Below are 16,615 nucleotides of genomic sequence, written 5' to 3'. Positions count from 1 at the left end.
TTGTGTCATTTAAATTTTCAGTTTCTCATATACTCAGTATAACCAGTACCGACACGTTAATATTTTAATCTTTAGCATACTGGCACTTTTTCGTGCGTACCGGCACTTCTGACATGTTGCCAGTACTGATTCAAAGTGTCAGTATTCGGATGATTAGAAATGATGACACTACAAAGCACACTACCCAGGAGGTCATTTGAAACCGGTAAAATTCTGGAAAGTTCAAGGATCCAGTAAGGGAATGCAATAGTAATAAATAAGTTCAAAACAGCGATTATGCAGTAAAAACATGGATTTCACATGGATTTCATCAGAGATGGTGAAGAGAGTGACTTAGGTCCTGATGGCAGTAAATTAATCTTTTAATCAGCATGTATTTGGCTTAAAAGCACAAATGTTTTATAATGAATGCCGGCTGAAGGTGTTTTAGATTATGCGCTGGTCAGTGGTTTAGTTATTCTGCATGGATCTGTATAGTAGCATGTACAGTCAGGTTAAGGCAGCAGGTTTAGTGGTCTTTTGGCATCTCCCTGTGGTCCTGTTTGGTATCACATCTTAACTGGTGCTTATTTATAATAAAAATGCTCTAAAATATTTTTTTTTTTGGGAGGGTGGTAGATTACCGGCACTTCTTTTTTTCCACTTCAAACACTGCATATACTGTGCTGAGTACTGACAACAATCTGCACGTCATTTACACCAGATGCCTCTGCATTCACAGAGATTACACTTGGTATTAACAAGCAATGCAGCTCCTGTGACCACGTGACTGGATTCTCTGTCTGATTTTATGACTACATACAAGGGATATGCAAAATTCAGAATTAAGAACTGGCTCCTTATCAGTTCTTGAGTGTTAGCTTGAACTGGCCAGTGGCCACCCCACACAGGAAGTTGAACTTGAACCTAAATTGGATTTTCAGGTAGTAGAAAATTAAAATTAGAATTATTTTTACAAGTACTGGAATTTTGGGAAGTGTTCTTTTACTGTGGACAATAAAACAATAGGCAATTTAAATGAAGATTATTCAATTATTTTATTACAAATAAAACAGCATCTAAAGGCACAGCATCCTATGTAGACTATACCGAAGCAAAACATGAGTGCTTCATGCTACACAAGGAACTAGAGGAAAATCCAGCCCTCCATTAATTATTACTCTGCTAAGCTGTTTGTTACTGCAGGCTCTAATTATTTCATGGCTAGACTAAACTGCAAGCAACTACTCACCATCCCACCTGCATTACTCTCACATCAGTTTTTCCCATCCAAAATGCTGCCACTCGATAAGTGTTTAATCTCTATATAGTCTCTAATGTCAGGCCGTCTATTATTAACTGGTATAATTAAATACAAGACTCTCTTTCTATTTCCCACACCCAGACCATTCCTTAACTTCTACAGGCATCCAGGGCTGCATTTCCCAAAAGCATCGTAAGCTTAAGTACATTTTAGACCCACTGAAACCAATAGAGCTATGATCAACTTAGGTTTACGATGCTTTTGGGAAACGCAGCCCAGAACAGTTAAATCACAAATTACTTTCAAATAAAGCCTCAAGAGACAACTTTTCATAATTTACCTCTATAAGGATTCACACTAACCTTATATGTAACAATTAAACCTACACGTTAATACCTCCAATTTATTTTCCACCATTTACAACAATTTAATGACTCTACTAATCTGTAAGATTTGTCCCTAACTACTTTTAAAGAAAAGATTTCAAAAGCTATACTGTTCACAACTTTCTAAAAAATAATAATGAAAAAACAAATGAGCCAAAGATGATAAATGGAAGATATTTTTTGCATACTAAACGTGCAGGTAAATTCTAAATCCTATAAATCCTATAAAACTGAAGAAGAATAAAACAATCATATATTTAATTTATTTACTTAGAATACTGTGTGTCAATATGGCAGTAACAGGGTAAATGGGTGTGGCAGAGAAACACTTTGCATATTAATTAGAAGGAGGAGTGTTTTGTCAGTTTGGTGATGAGAGGACTGAGATACTTCACAAATCATCAAACAAGAAATTACACTGAAAAACGAATGGTTTGTTAGCAGTAACTAACCATTTAAAAGGCACACAAATAGTTTACACAAAACTTCATAGGTTGTAATTTGTCAAGTGATTGTGTCTTATGAAAACATTCAAATGTGTTTGCAAAAGTTAACCCAAACATGATGAGCCAAATGTATAAGCTATTACTAAAAACAACTTGGAGTATCAGTTAAATAACAAATGATCCAACCTACTTGCGACAAAATCCACAAGGGAAACAACGGTTATGCGTTTTAATAATGATAGAAGACTTACCCCTTGAGCAGACACTGCATACAAGACAACTGCTAACACAAAACTCCTGTGAGGGGAGAAGAACAAAACCATCATATGTGCTCTACAGAAATAAAGCGCTTTATTTAACTCCGTGACTAAAACTGACAGTTCACTGTTTAACATCCAAGTGTCTGAATTTGTAAGCGTAATAAAATGACACCTCTAGATATTAATGTACTTACCACGGCTTCATTTTGCAAAGCTCTGTGGAAAGAGCAGGTAATGTAGGCTATCCTCGGCGTCTTCACGGTAAGGCTCTGTTAATGGCTTCAAATCTATTCATTTGAGAATCCGGTGACCAGTTCGACCACTTCATAGGGCAAGAAGAGAGATAAGGATAAATATAAACAATTAAACGAGAGATGGAAATCTAATTTTGCACATGCACAAAGTATTGTATGAAATTTTGCTCCTATGTGTCCTCTGAGAATAAGAGAAGTTCACTCACAAGAAAGTTCTGTGTCGGAAACGCTCTCCTCGCGGCAAGAGTCGATTCACGCACCGCTGCAAGTGCGCCGTGCTCTGAAAAAGAGGGCGGGATTTCCACCCGTCAATCATCCGCGCCTCACGCTTTTGCCTCCAAACAAACAACGATAACAACCACAAACTTATCAGTAAACAGTGTGCCACTTATGTAAGCCTAAATATCATTAATGCAGCCTATATCTGACACTGGACATCATAAAAAATAATGAAAATTAGGCTACACTAACACATAAGCTGATCAGAGTTCATTCAATTAACTCCATACATATTATAGCTAATGCATGTCTAACTCATTATTAATAATCAGTAATAGGCTGCAAAATGACTTAATGACTTATTTTTAACTTAAAAATAGCAGAAGAGAACAAGCAAACCTTATGGAACTATTGGGCAAAAAAGTAAACTTTAAATAATATAGCCTTTCTGTGCTAGCATATATAGTTACATCCTTCTGTTTGATAAATGCATTAAAAAATGAATGCAAATAGGCTATATGTTTATTTTAATGTCAACATTTGTCTGTGATGCGTCCTCCGCCACAACATCGCTAACAAATCCCCTTATAAAATCAAAAGAAAGAAACAGTCAGTAAAATAGATTTTTTATTAATTATTTATCCAACAAAAAGCCACAAAATAAATTTAAATGTAACTTTTCATCCTCCCGTGACTTTAAAGCTTAAAGTATGTTGGGGTCTAGAATGTTCTTTAGCGGAGGGATATGAAGTAGTGCGGTGAGCAGGTTAAGGGGATTCACTAAAGTGCGGTTACATTATTGCGAGCGCGCCAGCACTGGACAGCCTTTGAGACTTTTCACGAATTCCTCTGTAACTTTTGAAAAAACGTGCTGGTTCTGCAGTTAGCTTAACGGAGGAATATGATAAGTTCAATAAGTGTTCATAGCTGTAACTGTCAATGTTAAGAGGGCAGATTCTTTGAAAATCAGCATGAACTTACAGGGTCTCGGCGCGGTGTTACTGCTGTTACTCACTATAAGTACAGAGGTGCGCAAATCGGAGGCAGCGGTAAGTAATAATTGTTTGTTACATCTTTTAGTTACATCTTAAAGTGAAACAACTGTTGTCACTGCTTTGGATCAATCACACACGCTTTAGCTAAAGTTTATAAACACAGGTTACTTTATCACACGAAGGTATTGGTTTCCTTGAGATCTCTAAGAACAAGTGCGAAACTTCTATGTGACTTGAATCATGGGATATTCATGTGCAACTGTTAAAATAACAATCCGTTATATTTGATTGCCTAGAACTACTTTATTGAGTGCAAGTGCAAATGCGCATCACATTTTAATAGTCCCAGCTGCATAAAGAAACATGAAGGATGTTCTTTTAAAATGTATTATTAATATTGGATATAAAACAGCAACTTTATTTAATACATCATTTAATAATAATTGTAAAGTTTCTTACTTTCTGGTAACTCTTGTGAACATTATAAGCTATCCGTGTGTTTTTATTTTTGTTGTTGTTGTGTTTGCTTGTTTTTTTACTTTTTTTAAAATAAATACACATGTAGTCAATCTCATGCTCATAATATCGCATACTGTTTAACCTCACAGAGGTTATGTTAAATATCTTTTCTTAGCAGTGGTTTCTAATCTGCACCAACAATTTGTTGCACACTGTTATAAGCAAATGGGTTGCAGTCTGATTACTGGCACTGCATTTGTATTTGCACATTACAGTACATGTGACATTATTGCCAAATTATATGCCAGTTATTTACTTGATGTGAAATGATAAGGAAAAATAGTTCTCATCTGTAAAATGTCTATATAAACACATTCTTTGTGTACAATTTTCTTATTAGCCACTACACCACAGAGTGATCCTGGCCAATCTGACATGCTTTGCATGCCTGTATTTTTGGTCCTGATTGGATACCTTGTCGCAAATACAAAGATATGCCATCGCTATGTGGCCGATTCATTGTACCGCTGTCATAGGAGGCAGACAGGTGAGGACATGTTTAGGGAGGGACCTGTCCTAGGGGTACAGATACAGCAGGGATAGAAGAGCACATGTGTGACCTTACAACAAAGCACATCATGTTCCTACATTTCCAAAATGGCATTGTTGTGCACCAATCCCAACAGGGAGTGTTAATGTAGTTTGCAATTCCTTTCCCAATGACCGGCTGTTGAATTATTCTGATTCTCAGTAAGAATTCTGGAACTCTTTAATTTTACTCCTTAGGTTCCGCCCAGTTTCTGTTTCTCAGTTTACAAGGTGAAAGGTGGCATCTGTCATTCATAGAGGGAGGAGTTTGCTAGCCATCAGGACAGGCATGTAGATTTAAAGTGCCAACCATCCCCCGAGACCAAGATGCACGACCCTCAGGTCTATACAATAAGTGAATCTAGCCACAGCCTATTGTTCACAGAACCTCTTAACCCCTCAAGTCCTTCAAACAAAAATCCAGTGTATATGTACCACCCCCCAATCCAGGATGTCTCTGTGTTTGTCTGATGTGGATTATCGAGGAGACGATACAAGGTACGATACGAGGAGACACCCGAGGAGTGTGTGGCACTGATTATTCAGGATAATTCAGAATTTGAAACATTTGTTTTATAATGTGATACAAATAGATATATCCTTGAGGCTAGAGTTCCTTGCTTTGGCTTGTGCCCAGTGATGCTTTTCAAAGATACCGTTAGTAAATCTGATATTGTTCACGATAGAGTTAATAAGGCAAATTCGTTTAGAAACATGATGGACACCAGGACCATATTGTGACATGGGGACAATAATAGCACTGTGTCCAAGTAAACTATTATTGATAAATCCTTGTCTAATAATATTTTAGCAGTCATGTCATGTGTCTGTTTAGAATCAGAGATAGTGATGCCAGATCTGTGAATTAATAAATATTGATGTAACTTGTCTAGTTTAAAAAAATAAAAATAAATAAGAAGTCTGAAATAGTAACAAAAAGAGCATGGATGAGGTGGATAATTAATCCACTGTAGGTAACAAAACTTGCAAATGTCTTCTATCGTTTGTCAACAATGAAGCAGCTGTATTGCAGATGCAGCTTGTGAAGACAGTCTATATCCATTTATCCATAACATTAGCCAAAAAAGTGTCAAAATATTGGGAAACTTGGTGTTGGGTTGGGTGGGGGTATGCACCAGTGCGGATGAAAGGCTAGAAATGCTCCTGGTGTATACCGCTCGATCTAACCAAGAGATGTCCTTTTGAGGAGCCATTACAGTGTGAAAGGACAGATTTTCTCCTATTTTTAAAATGTCAAAGCCTTTTAACTCAAAGTACAATGGAATTCCTGGCCACAATTCCCACCCTTCTGTCCTTCAGTACTGGCCGCCTAGTGGTGAAATCTAGCATCACATGACAAAGTGTATTTTAATGATAGTTGAATACAAAAATGTGCTTATTCAGTAATATATATATATATATATATATATATATATATATATATATATATATATATATATATATATATATACAAACTAAAATTGTAATTTTCTATGATCTTTTTGGTTTTTAATCTTCTGGAGGTGCCAGAACCTGGAGTCACCAGGTCAGAGAGTTTGTTGGTAACTTAAACCATGGGGATCTGCTTTGAACTTTTTATACTTGAGGGACTCCATACACTGCAGGTCAAGGTGTATGAACTTGTATGGATGTGTGTGGCGTCTGTACGTGTTCTGCTTCAGATATGAGTGTGTGAACGCAGATATGAGCACACTTATACATACACATGTACATATCTGCTTTTATATACATAATATGGTAATGCACATACATGTTGGTGTCACAAATGATGAAGCACCTCAGCTCTCAAAAAAAAAGAAAGAAAGAAAGAAAACACACCCATGAAGTCAACCCCAAACATCAGCAGTCTGTATTCACAGCCATAACATCCATTCAGTACAAAGAAATCTACCCTGAGTGCCCGGGTTTTGCTGCAGTCTCATGCCAGGATATGGGGACCAAGGTGGGGGTTGGCAGCTCATGATAGTTCTGTCTCACCTGGAGGACAAGCAAATTCCAGTCTTATCTCACCTGCAGGAGAGAGAGAGAGAGAGAGAGGGTCACGAGATATGCTCAGGAAGCCATGCAAGAGAATTATTTCAAAACAGGCCAAAAAGCGCTGGCAATGCTCAATATGACAGCTCGCATTGGGAAACTATTATTTTAACTAAAAAAATAATTGTTTTTTTTAGAATTGGATTTCTAGTTTTACTAGTTAAAGGGATAGTTCACCCAAAAATGAAAAATTGCTGTTAATTTACTCACCCTCAGGCCATAAAAGATGATGGTGACTTTTTTCTTTCAGTTGTACAGTAAAGAAAATTTTTAGCTAAAACCGTGGTCCTTGGTTATGCTTAAAATCAGAGTCAGTGGCTGCCCAATTGTTTTTATTTTTATCAAGGTAGATAAAATTAATACCCATGGGTCCTGATGATATATTGAATGATATACTGATACTGATATTCTTTGTGTATATTATAGTACAGTACTTGTCAAAAGTTTGGACAGTTTACCATTCGTGTGTCCAAACATTTGACTGGTACTATATATAGAATACATTATATACATAAACAGAAATACATAAACACATTTTTTGCAATGATAACTCAATTGTGGTGATCAAATATTTATAATGACGTGACATCCAAAATGGGTCTGACATTAGTGCACTGAACAGAAAAGTTGAAGTTCATTCAACTTTAATTTACTTCAATTCAATTCCATTTAACTTTATTCCATTGAAGTTTATTTCACTTTGGAACATTCATCCATGGATTTGCGCTACTGTCTTCACACACAGATGAAACTTACTAGAGAAGTGTGAAGTGTGACATAATATAGGCTACCTCTGAATAAGTAAGTAATAATTGACTACGGGCCATTGAATTATTATAAAAATAATGCACACCCGAGAGGGTGATGCGGCCACAATGTGTAGCGGAGCTTTAAAGCATTTGCTAAGCTTTAAAGTGTTTCATCCATGTCATCAGTAGCAAACAATGGAGCAATATATATATATTGGCAGCATATTATAGGCATATACAGGCTCATATCTTCTGCTAATATCGGCAAAACGATATATCGGTCGGGTTCTAGTCATTATACAGTTCTGAGTTCTGACTTCTCAGATGTTCCTCCAAAAGGTTTTGAAAATGATTGTTGCATAGTAAGCATATTGCTCAGATAATTTCAGTATGGAAGATATGGAAGATTTTGGTTTCTTGGCAAATCTGATCACAGTTTAAAACTTTAATGTAAATTTACATTCATTGTAAAAGTTCAGTTTCACTCAGACATGATAATTTGTTGAACATATTAAAATTGAAATTTTTGTACTGTTTCTGACACATTGTATGAAGATACATTACTGAGGTATGTTTCTCAGGAGAATCATCACAGTAGCAGGAAATTCGATCAGAATCTTGTGATCAAGCAGGAGACTTGATCAAAATCTACTGCTGCTTGATGGCCTAGTGAGTGTTAATGGTTGGGATGCACTGGATATTCAGCTACCGAAATTATTTGGCCGAAAATAGCAAAAAAATCTATTTTGATGTTTGGCCAAATAAACAAAAAAAAAAGGCTGAATAATATGTACCAAACAATGACTAACATGATCAAATAGAGGCACACACTAATGCAGCAAACATGTTGCTAGTGTGAAAGTATTTAAATCTAACAGAAAAAGATGCAGAAATCATTACATGTATTCAATTCAATTCAAGTTTATTTGTATAGCGCTTTTTACAATACAAATCGTTACAAAGCAACTTTACAGAAAATTATGTTTCTACAATATTTAGTAGTAGCTTGTAGTTTGTGCACGTTTGACAGGATTTTAGAAAAATAAAATTAATAATAATAATACAAGACGTAGTCAGCTAGATGATGAACTATCAATATTATTAATTAATAGTAATTATATGATGCAGTCACACATGTAGCAATAATTGTTTGTTCTGTTGTTGATTCAAGGTTAGCATCATCTGGGGTCCTCTGAGGGTCAGCATCATCTCTTCTCAGGTGTTCTGGATCCAGACTGGAGCTTGTGTAACTCCTAGTTACCACGGGATGTAAATCCCGTGGCAAAACATAGAAACAAAATAGAGACATCATTAGCATAGCTGCTGAAACTGAAGTAAAATTAGTTTAACCCAAGCTAAAGAATAAAAATTCAGATGCAACTACACTCACAATTTAAGAGATACATTATTCGAATGCTTGGCGAAAGAGATGCGTTTTTAATCTAGATTTAAACAGAGAGAGTGTGTCTGAACCCCGAACATTATCAGGAAGGCTATTCCAGAGTTTGGGAGCCAAATGTGAAAAAGCTCTACCTCCTTTAGTGGACTTTGCTATCCTAGGAACTACCAAAAGTCCAGCGTTTTGTGACCTTAGGGTGCGTGATGGGTTGTAGCGTGGTAGAAGGCTAGTTAGGTACGCAGGAGCTAAACCATTTAGGGCCTTATAGGTAAGTAATGATAATTTGTAACTGATACGGAACTTAATAGGTAGCCAGTGCAGAGACTGTAAAATTGGGGTAATATGATTATATTTTCTTGACCTGGTAAGGACTCTAGCTGCTGCATTTTGGACTACCTGTAGCTTGTTTATTGATGAAGCAGGACAACCACCTAGAAGTGCATTACAATAGTCCAGTCTAGAGGTCATGAATGCATGAACTAGCTTTTCTGCATCAGAAACAGATAACATGTTTCGTAGCTTGGCAATGTTTCTAAGATGGAAGAATGCAGTTTTTGTAACATTGGAAATATGATTTTCAAAAGACAAATTGCTGTCTAATATAACACCCAGATTTCTGACTGTAGAGGAAGTAACAGTACATCCGTCTAGTTGCAGATTGTAATCTACAAGATTCTGTGTGGTGTTTTTTGGTCCAATAATTAATATCTCTGTCTTATCCGAATTTAATTGGAGAAAATTATTTGTCATCCAATCTTTTACATTTTTAACACACTCTGTTAGCTTAGATAATTGGGAAGTTTCATCTGGTCTCGTTGAGATATATAGCTGAGTATCATCAGCATAACAGTGGAAGCTAATTCCGTATTTTCTAATAATAATACCAAGGGGCAACATGTATATTGAAAATAGAAGGGGACCTAGGACGGATCCTTGTGGCACTCCATATTTTACTGATGATAAATGAGATGACACCCCATTTAAGTAAACAAAATGGTAGCGATCGGACAGGTAGGATCTAAACCATCTTAGAGCCTGCCCTTGAATACCTGTATAGTTTTGTAATCGATCTATGAGTATGTCATGATCTATGGTGTCGAACGCAGCACTAAGATCAAGTAAGACTAGAAATGAGATGCAGCCTTGATCTGACGCAAGAAGCAGGTCATTTGTAATTTTAACAAGTGCAGTTTCTGTGCTATGGTGGGGCCTGAAACCTGACTGAAATTCTTCATACAGATCATTTTTATGCAGGAAGGTGCTCAATTGAGCAGACACAACTTTTTCTAATATTTTAGACATAAATGGAAGATTTGAAATAGGCCTATAATTTGCCAGTACACTAGGATCTAGTTTTGGTTTCTTAATAAGAGGCTTGATAACCGCCAGCTTGAATGGTTTTGGGACGTGACCTAAAGATAACGACGAGTTAATGATATTGAGAAGCGGTTCTTCGGCTACAGGTAACAGCTCTTTTAGTAATTTAGTGGGTACAGGATCTAATAAACATGTTGTTGGTTTAGATACAGTGATAAGTTTATTTAGCTCTTCCTGTCCTATATTTGTAAAGCACTGCAGTTTATCTTTGGGTGCGATGGATGAAACTGAAGTGTTAGACGCTGTAGAATCTACATTCGCTATTGTATTTCTAATGTTATCTATTTTATCAGTGAAGAAATTCATAAAGTCATTACTATTTAACGTTGGTGGAATATTTGAATCAGGTGGCGTCTGGTAATTTGTTAATTTAGCCACTGTGCTAAATAAAAACCTTGGATTGTTTTGGTTATTTTCAATGAGTTTGTGCATATGCTCTGCCCTAGCAGTTTTTAGAGCCTGTCTATAGCTGGACATTCTGTTTTTCCATGCAATTTAAAAAACTTCCAAGTTAGTTTTTCTCCATTTGCGTTCAAGACTACGAGTTACTTTCTTGAGAGAGTGAGTATTACTGTTATACCATGGCACAGTACGTTTTTCTCTAACCTTTTTCAATTTGATGGGGGCAACAGCTTCTAATGTATTAGAGAAAATAGTGCCCATGTTGTCAGTAATTTCGTCTAATTCATGTGTATTTTTGGGTACAAATAGCAGTTGAGATAGATCAGGCAGGTTATTTGCGAATCTGTCTTTGGTGGCTGGAACAATAGTTCTGCCCAGATGGTAACGCTGAGACATATAGTTAATATCAGTTATACGCAGCATGCACGACACAAGGAAATGGTCTTTAATATCATCACTTTGGGTTACAATATCTATAGCAGTAAGATCGATTCCATGCGATATAATTAGATCTAGTGTATGATTAAAACGATGAGTGGGCCCGGTGACATTTTGCTTGACTCCAAAGGAGTTTATTAGGTCAGTAAACGCAAGTCCTAATGTATAATTTGCATTATCAACGTGAATATTAAAATCTTCCATGATTAGCGCCTTATCAACTGTAACTAGAAGGTCTGAGAGGAAATCTGCAAATTCTTTTAGGAATTCTGTATACGGCCCTGGTGGTCTATACACAGTAGCCAGAGCAAGAGATACATTAGACTTCTTTTGCATGTCTGACAGTGTAACATTTAGCAGAAGTATTTCAAAAGAGTTAAACCTGTATCCTGTTTTCTGGGTAACATTGAGAATATCACTATATATTGTTGCAACACCTCCACCACGACCAGTCTGACGGGGCTCATGCTTATAACAGTAGTTTGGTGGAGTAGACTCATTTAGACCAAAATAATCATTTGGTTTTAGCCAGGTTTCAGTCAAGCAGAGTACATCAAAACTATTTTCTGTGATCATTTAATTTAAAAATAACTGCTTTGGGTGTGAGTGATCTAATATTTATGAGCCCAAACTTTAAAAATAGTTTTTGTTCATTTACTTTACATTTTTCTGGTTTAATTACGATAAGATTTTTTCTCCTACATTATATTTTGACCTCACTATTCGGGGAACAGACACAGTCTTAATAGTTTTTACAGCGCAAGTACTTTTATCATTTAAGCGGGTGGAACAAAACTCATCATAATAGTTATTAGAGAATTGTCTTACTAGTCACATGGAGCGAAGTGTCCTGGAGATGTTGTCAGAGAGCAGCTCCGCTCCGATTCTGCTGGGGTGTAATCCATCAGCGCGAAACAGCCTAGGACGCTCCCAGAAAAGATTCCAGTTATTAACAAATAGCAGTTTCTGTTCTTTACACCATGACAACAACCATTCATTTAAAGCAAAAAGTCTACTGAACCTTTCGTGTCCTCGTCGATACGTGGGCAGTGGTCCTGACACGACGATCGTCGCTGCGGGCGTCGTGCTGCGAACCGTCTCGATCAGGCTGCTGAAGTCCCTCTTCAGCGTCTCTGTCTGCCGCAGCATGGTGTCGTTAACCCCGGCGTGAAGCACGACCGCTCTGGGGCTCTCGTCGGCCTTCAGGATCGCGGGTATCTGCGCAGAAACATCGAGAACACGAGCACCAGGCAAACAATGAGTGTGCACTTTACCTTCGGCTAACGTAGCACTAACGTGTCGGACGATGGAGTCTCTGATGATCACAGCGTCGCGTCCTGTCTCGCAGAGGGGAGCGAAGCGGTTCCGGATGGAGATGTCGAAGGCAGGAGGGGGAGAAGTCGTAGCCCGGGACCCGGCTCGCGTCCTCCGCTGTGGATGCACCCAGGGTCCGTGGTGTCCCGGCGTCGCAGTGAAGGACATCTGGGAAGATCGCGTCCTGGGTGCACCGGGCCTGTGCAGAGAAACACACGGAGTAGACGTGGTGGGACTGTTAGCAGATCGCTGTATACTTACCCCGGACTTGTGAGCGTCAGCCCGGGATGATTCCAGCGCGGCTCTCCGCTCTCTCAGCTGGGCCTGCCTCACCTCCAGGTCGCGAATCTGCTTTCCCACGGCCTCGAGCTCGAGCTGCACAGAGTGGAGACATTCATCCGCCATTAAAGCAAGTAACAGTGAGTACAGCAGTGGTAATGTGTGTGAATAGAGTATTAGCAATGTAAGCGCAGTTAGCTGCAACCACGCCGCTGATGCTAACGGGCTAAAAGCTAATAGCGGACCCGGGAGATCAAAATAAAACTAGTGATAGCGAGGCGCTCTGATTGTTTTTGTTGTAGAATACAATAGAGGATATATTCACACGTTATATAAACGGAAACGATGATGTATAAAATTGATTTTTGAGTTAAAAATAGTCAATGAAAAGAATATAGTGACAGAGCTCAAACGCAGTACAGCCGCCAATGTATAATTGTATGAAGCACAGACAGCGAGAAACTGTTTAATGCTGCATCACGTCTCCAATGAGAAGAAGAGGTGGCTACTGCTGGTGGTTAGGTTACTGTAAGATGATTGAAATCTGGAAATGACCACAAATGATTAGTAAAAAAAACTGCAGAATGTTAAATTTTCTAATGCACGCACAAATTGCATGTAATCTGACAGCTTAAGATCTCTGCACCAGGTTTCAAAGTCCAAAGCACGAGGAAAATCTGTGCTGCACTCATTACTGGTCAGTTGCTTAGTAACATTTTTGTGAGTTTTCTTTTTAAAGCATGTGACAATGTGATAAATGCGACAAACATCTTCCCAAATTCGTAATGATAATAATTTATAAATCTGCATGCTGTTGTCAACAAAAAGAAGCTCTTCCTGCGGGTTTCTGCTGAAATAAAAGCAGAGAAAAAGAAACAATTCCATCAACATTCGTAAATGATAGTATTGTAATTTTACTGTTGCTCTGAAAAACAAAATAAAAAAGTAAGACAATAATAATGATAATAATAATCACCCTACAACATTTCTATTAATACATTTATCATAACATTCACACATAGTGTTCAAATTGGGATCTGTAATATATTCTAATGTTTTAAAAGAAGTCTCTTCCACTCAGCAAGCCTGCCTTTATTTAGACAGTAAAAAATACATACCTGATTCAAGTCTCAAAAATGGCAAAAAAATATTATTTTACTAAATTATTATTAATTTTAAGTTAAACTGCTTTGTTGGTATAATGTCTGCTAGAATGTAACAAGTAAATAGTGTAAAGTAAATATTTTTAAATTATTATTTAAAAGTTGTTTTGTAATTGAGTTTTTTTTTTTTTTTTAAAGCAGGACAAAACAGTAAAAAGCACATTTTGGCTTTAATTAATGCAATGGTGAAAAAAAGAGCAAAATAGGCCTATTAATAGGTGTTCGGTATTCACCCCTTTGGCCATTTCGGTGCATCCCTAGTTAATAGATTAAATGGTATGTGTGCACTGTTGGGGTGCTTATAGTTTCAATGTGGTGTGAAAGAGATGCAAATATTATTTAGGATTAGCTGGACAGTGATCCTCCTCTCACACCCAATCTCTATTTCCCCCACTGCCCCACCCCCACAGCGCTAAACCCTAAATAAACTGGCAAATAGCAACTTTTTCAGTGGGTGGCTAATTTACACCACACATACAAACACATGCATGGACTATGTGTTTGTTTAAGTGATGGAGAGGTCATCAAACTGTGAAAGAACGTTGAGAGAGAAGTTACCTGGACATTTTTGTGTGTGTGTGTGTGTGTGTGTAGAGGTTTGTCTGCTTTAGATATCGTCTCATCTAGTCTGAGACTGAGACATGTTTCGGAGACATGTTTCGTCAGAGTTTGAATGGGAGTAAGAGAACATATGTTGTTGCTCCAGACATCACCTTTATTATCATTCTCTCTGTTTGATAGGCAGACACGTGGGTTTGTGGCTTAGTGCATTACAGAAAACTGTGGTACATTACATTGTTTTTAGCAGATGCAGCACATTAGAGAACAACAAGGTTAATATGTTTCTAAGAACTTAGAATTTACATTTCATACTTTTAAAGTTAATTTATTACTTTTTCATTACATTTACCAATACTATGCAAACATGCTAGTCACCTCGAAAAATGGTGCATAATACCTTCATTGCTATACATTCTTCATACATTCTGTATAAGATGGGAGCAGAAGTTCTGAAGTGGTTTTGTTCCAGGACCCACACTTTACATTGGATATCAAGTCGAGGATCAACAGAGCATCAACACATATGATATGCTGGTATGCCATTTGAAGGGATAGTTCACCCAAAGAGAAAAAAATCTTTACTTACCCAAGCATGTACAACTTTATTTTTTTCTGTGGAACATAAAAGAAGATATTTAGATAAATGTCTGTGTTTTTTGTCCGTACAATGCAAGTCAGTGGTCCCCAAAATTCTTCAAAATATCTTTGGTGTTCTTTTCATTTTTGGGTAAACTATGCCTTTATTGTAAATCCTTGTGTAAAAGGGAAGGAAACCTTCAGAGTAATGTTTGGACTTAGTACATAAGCCCTAACATTTGAGCACTAAAATTTACACTGACATGCCCATTATTTTTGTTAGAGTTTCTCCTAAATCTTTTAGCCTTAAGATGTTTTGTGAATACAGCCCCTGATGTATACCTGCCCCATCATAGTGACTTCAGCCAGGTTTGAAGTAGAAAACCTGCTCAAGCCCATACTTGTGGTTTGAACCTTTTAAACATGTGCCAACTCCCAGTGCCCAGCGTTCAGGGCACTATCCTGCATTCCTCCTTTAGCAGAATAAAGTCCATAGTTACAGTATATCATTATTTTTGTAAATATGTTTTGCCTGGAAGTGTTTGAGGCATTTCTGCTCTGCTCATTTGGGCATGTGGAGTGCAAATAAAAGTGATCTAAAATCAGAGACATTAAAAACATAAGGGATGTCAGATTCAGTGTTCAAAGACTAGTAATGAAGTACAAACAGGAAGCGTGGAGCAGACGGGAGAGGTGGTATGGTCCTGATAGATTTGCTAGCAGTGTTGACGCCTGTTTGTGTAAACTGCAAATACATGTTGGTGGAGTTGACTAGTACGGTTCCAGAAGAAAAAAAAACAGGGCAGTCTTAATTGGACTTGTGTTTATCTATTGGAATCTACTGTATATGTAGCAAAAATATATATTTAGAGATACACTTTAGCCCCACCTTAAGACCAAGAAAACAGACTGTCTATGTGTATATGTTTTTAAGTCAACTAGCTGACGTTACACTGACTACTGATGTAGTCAGCAGCTGTCTTTCCTATTCTTTTTATGTTATTTCTTTTGTTGTTTCAGCCTCGCTGGCACTTTTTGATAAAACAAAGTATGTCTTAATAGTTTTATTAATGTAGTTGTGATGAGAGCAAGATATGAGAGTAGTAATGCAAACATTTTGATCTAGAACTTTCAATTGTTTTGAAAGGGAGGAAATTAACGGAAACTCAAGGATTCACCTTGATCTAGATGTCTCGTTCCTCTTTTATCTGTCTTCTTAAACTGTAAAACTTTGTCTGAACTGCACTATCAGTAGATGAAGTGATTTCTGGTTCTTCAGTGCTATGTCTCAAACTTGTGCTTACCCCATAACTTCCATATGACACAAATATAAAATCTATCTATCTATTAGAGCCCAACCGATATATCGTTTTGACGATATTATTGGGCAATATGAGGCTGTCGCTGATATATCGGTATCGGTATGGCGCCGATATGAACATTTTATTTCAG

At 37.4% G+C, this 16,615-nt stretch overlaps 2 protein-coding genes across 5 annotated transcripts in view; one reads left to right on the top strand and one right to left on the bottom strand.

Annotated features, from left to right (window-relative positions):
* Window positions 1-2,894, bottom strand: part of LOC132124469 (collagen alpha-6(IV) chain-like) — a 145,126-nt gene extending 142,232 nt beyond the window's left edge. For all 4 annotated transcript variants that reach the window (XM_059535488.1, XM_059535498.1, XM_059535519.1 and 1 more), the window contains exons 1-3: window positions 2,796-2,894; window positions 2,530-2,657; window positions 2,327-2,372 (exon numbers count right to left, since the gene is read on the bottom strand). In XM_059535488.1, the coding sequence (XP_059391471.1) occupies window positions 2,327-2,372; window positions 2,530-2,540 (57 nt within the window). In that variant the 5' untranslated portion in view covers window positions 2,541-2,657; window positions 2,796-2,894. The remainder of the gene's footprint in view (window positions 1-2,326; window positions 2,373-2,529; window positions 2,658-2,795) is intronic.
* Window positions 2,895-3,591: 697 nt separating this feature from the next.
* LOC132124411 (collagen alpha-5(IV) chain-like) overlaps window positions 3,592-16,615 on the top strand; it is a 60,773-nt gene continuing 47,749 nt past the window's right edge. The window contains exon 1 of the mRNA XM_059535410.1: window positions 3,592-3,857. Coding sequence (XP_059391393.1) covers window positions 3,780-3,857 — 78 coding nt within the window. The 5' untranslated portion in view covers window positions 3,592-3,779. The remainder of the gene's footprint in view (window positions 3,858-16,615) is intronic.

The sequence above is a fragment of the Carassius carassius genome, chromosome 3, assembly GCF_963082965.1.
Source record: "Carassius carassius chromosome 3, fCarCar2.1, whole genome shotgun sequence".
Lineage (NCBI taxonomy): Eukaryota > Metazoa > Chordata > Actinopteri > Cypriniformes > Cyprinidae > Carassius > Carassius carassius.
This window is presented reverse-complemented; position numbering and strand designations above follow the sequence as displayed.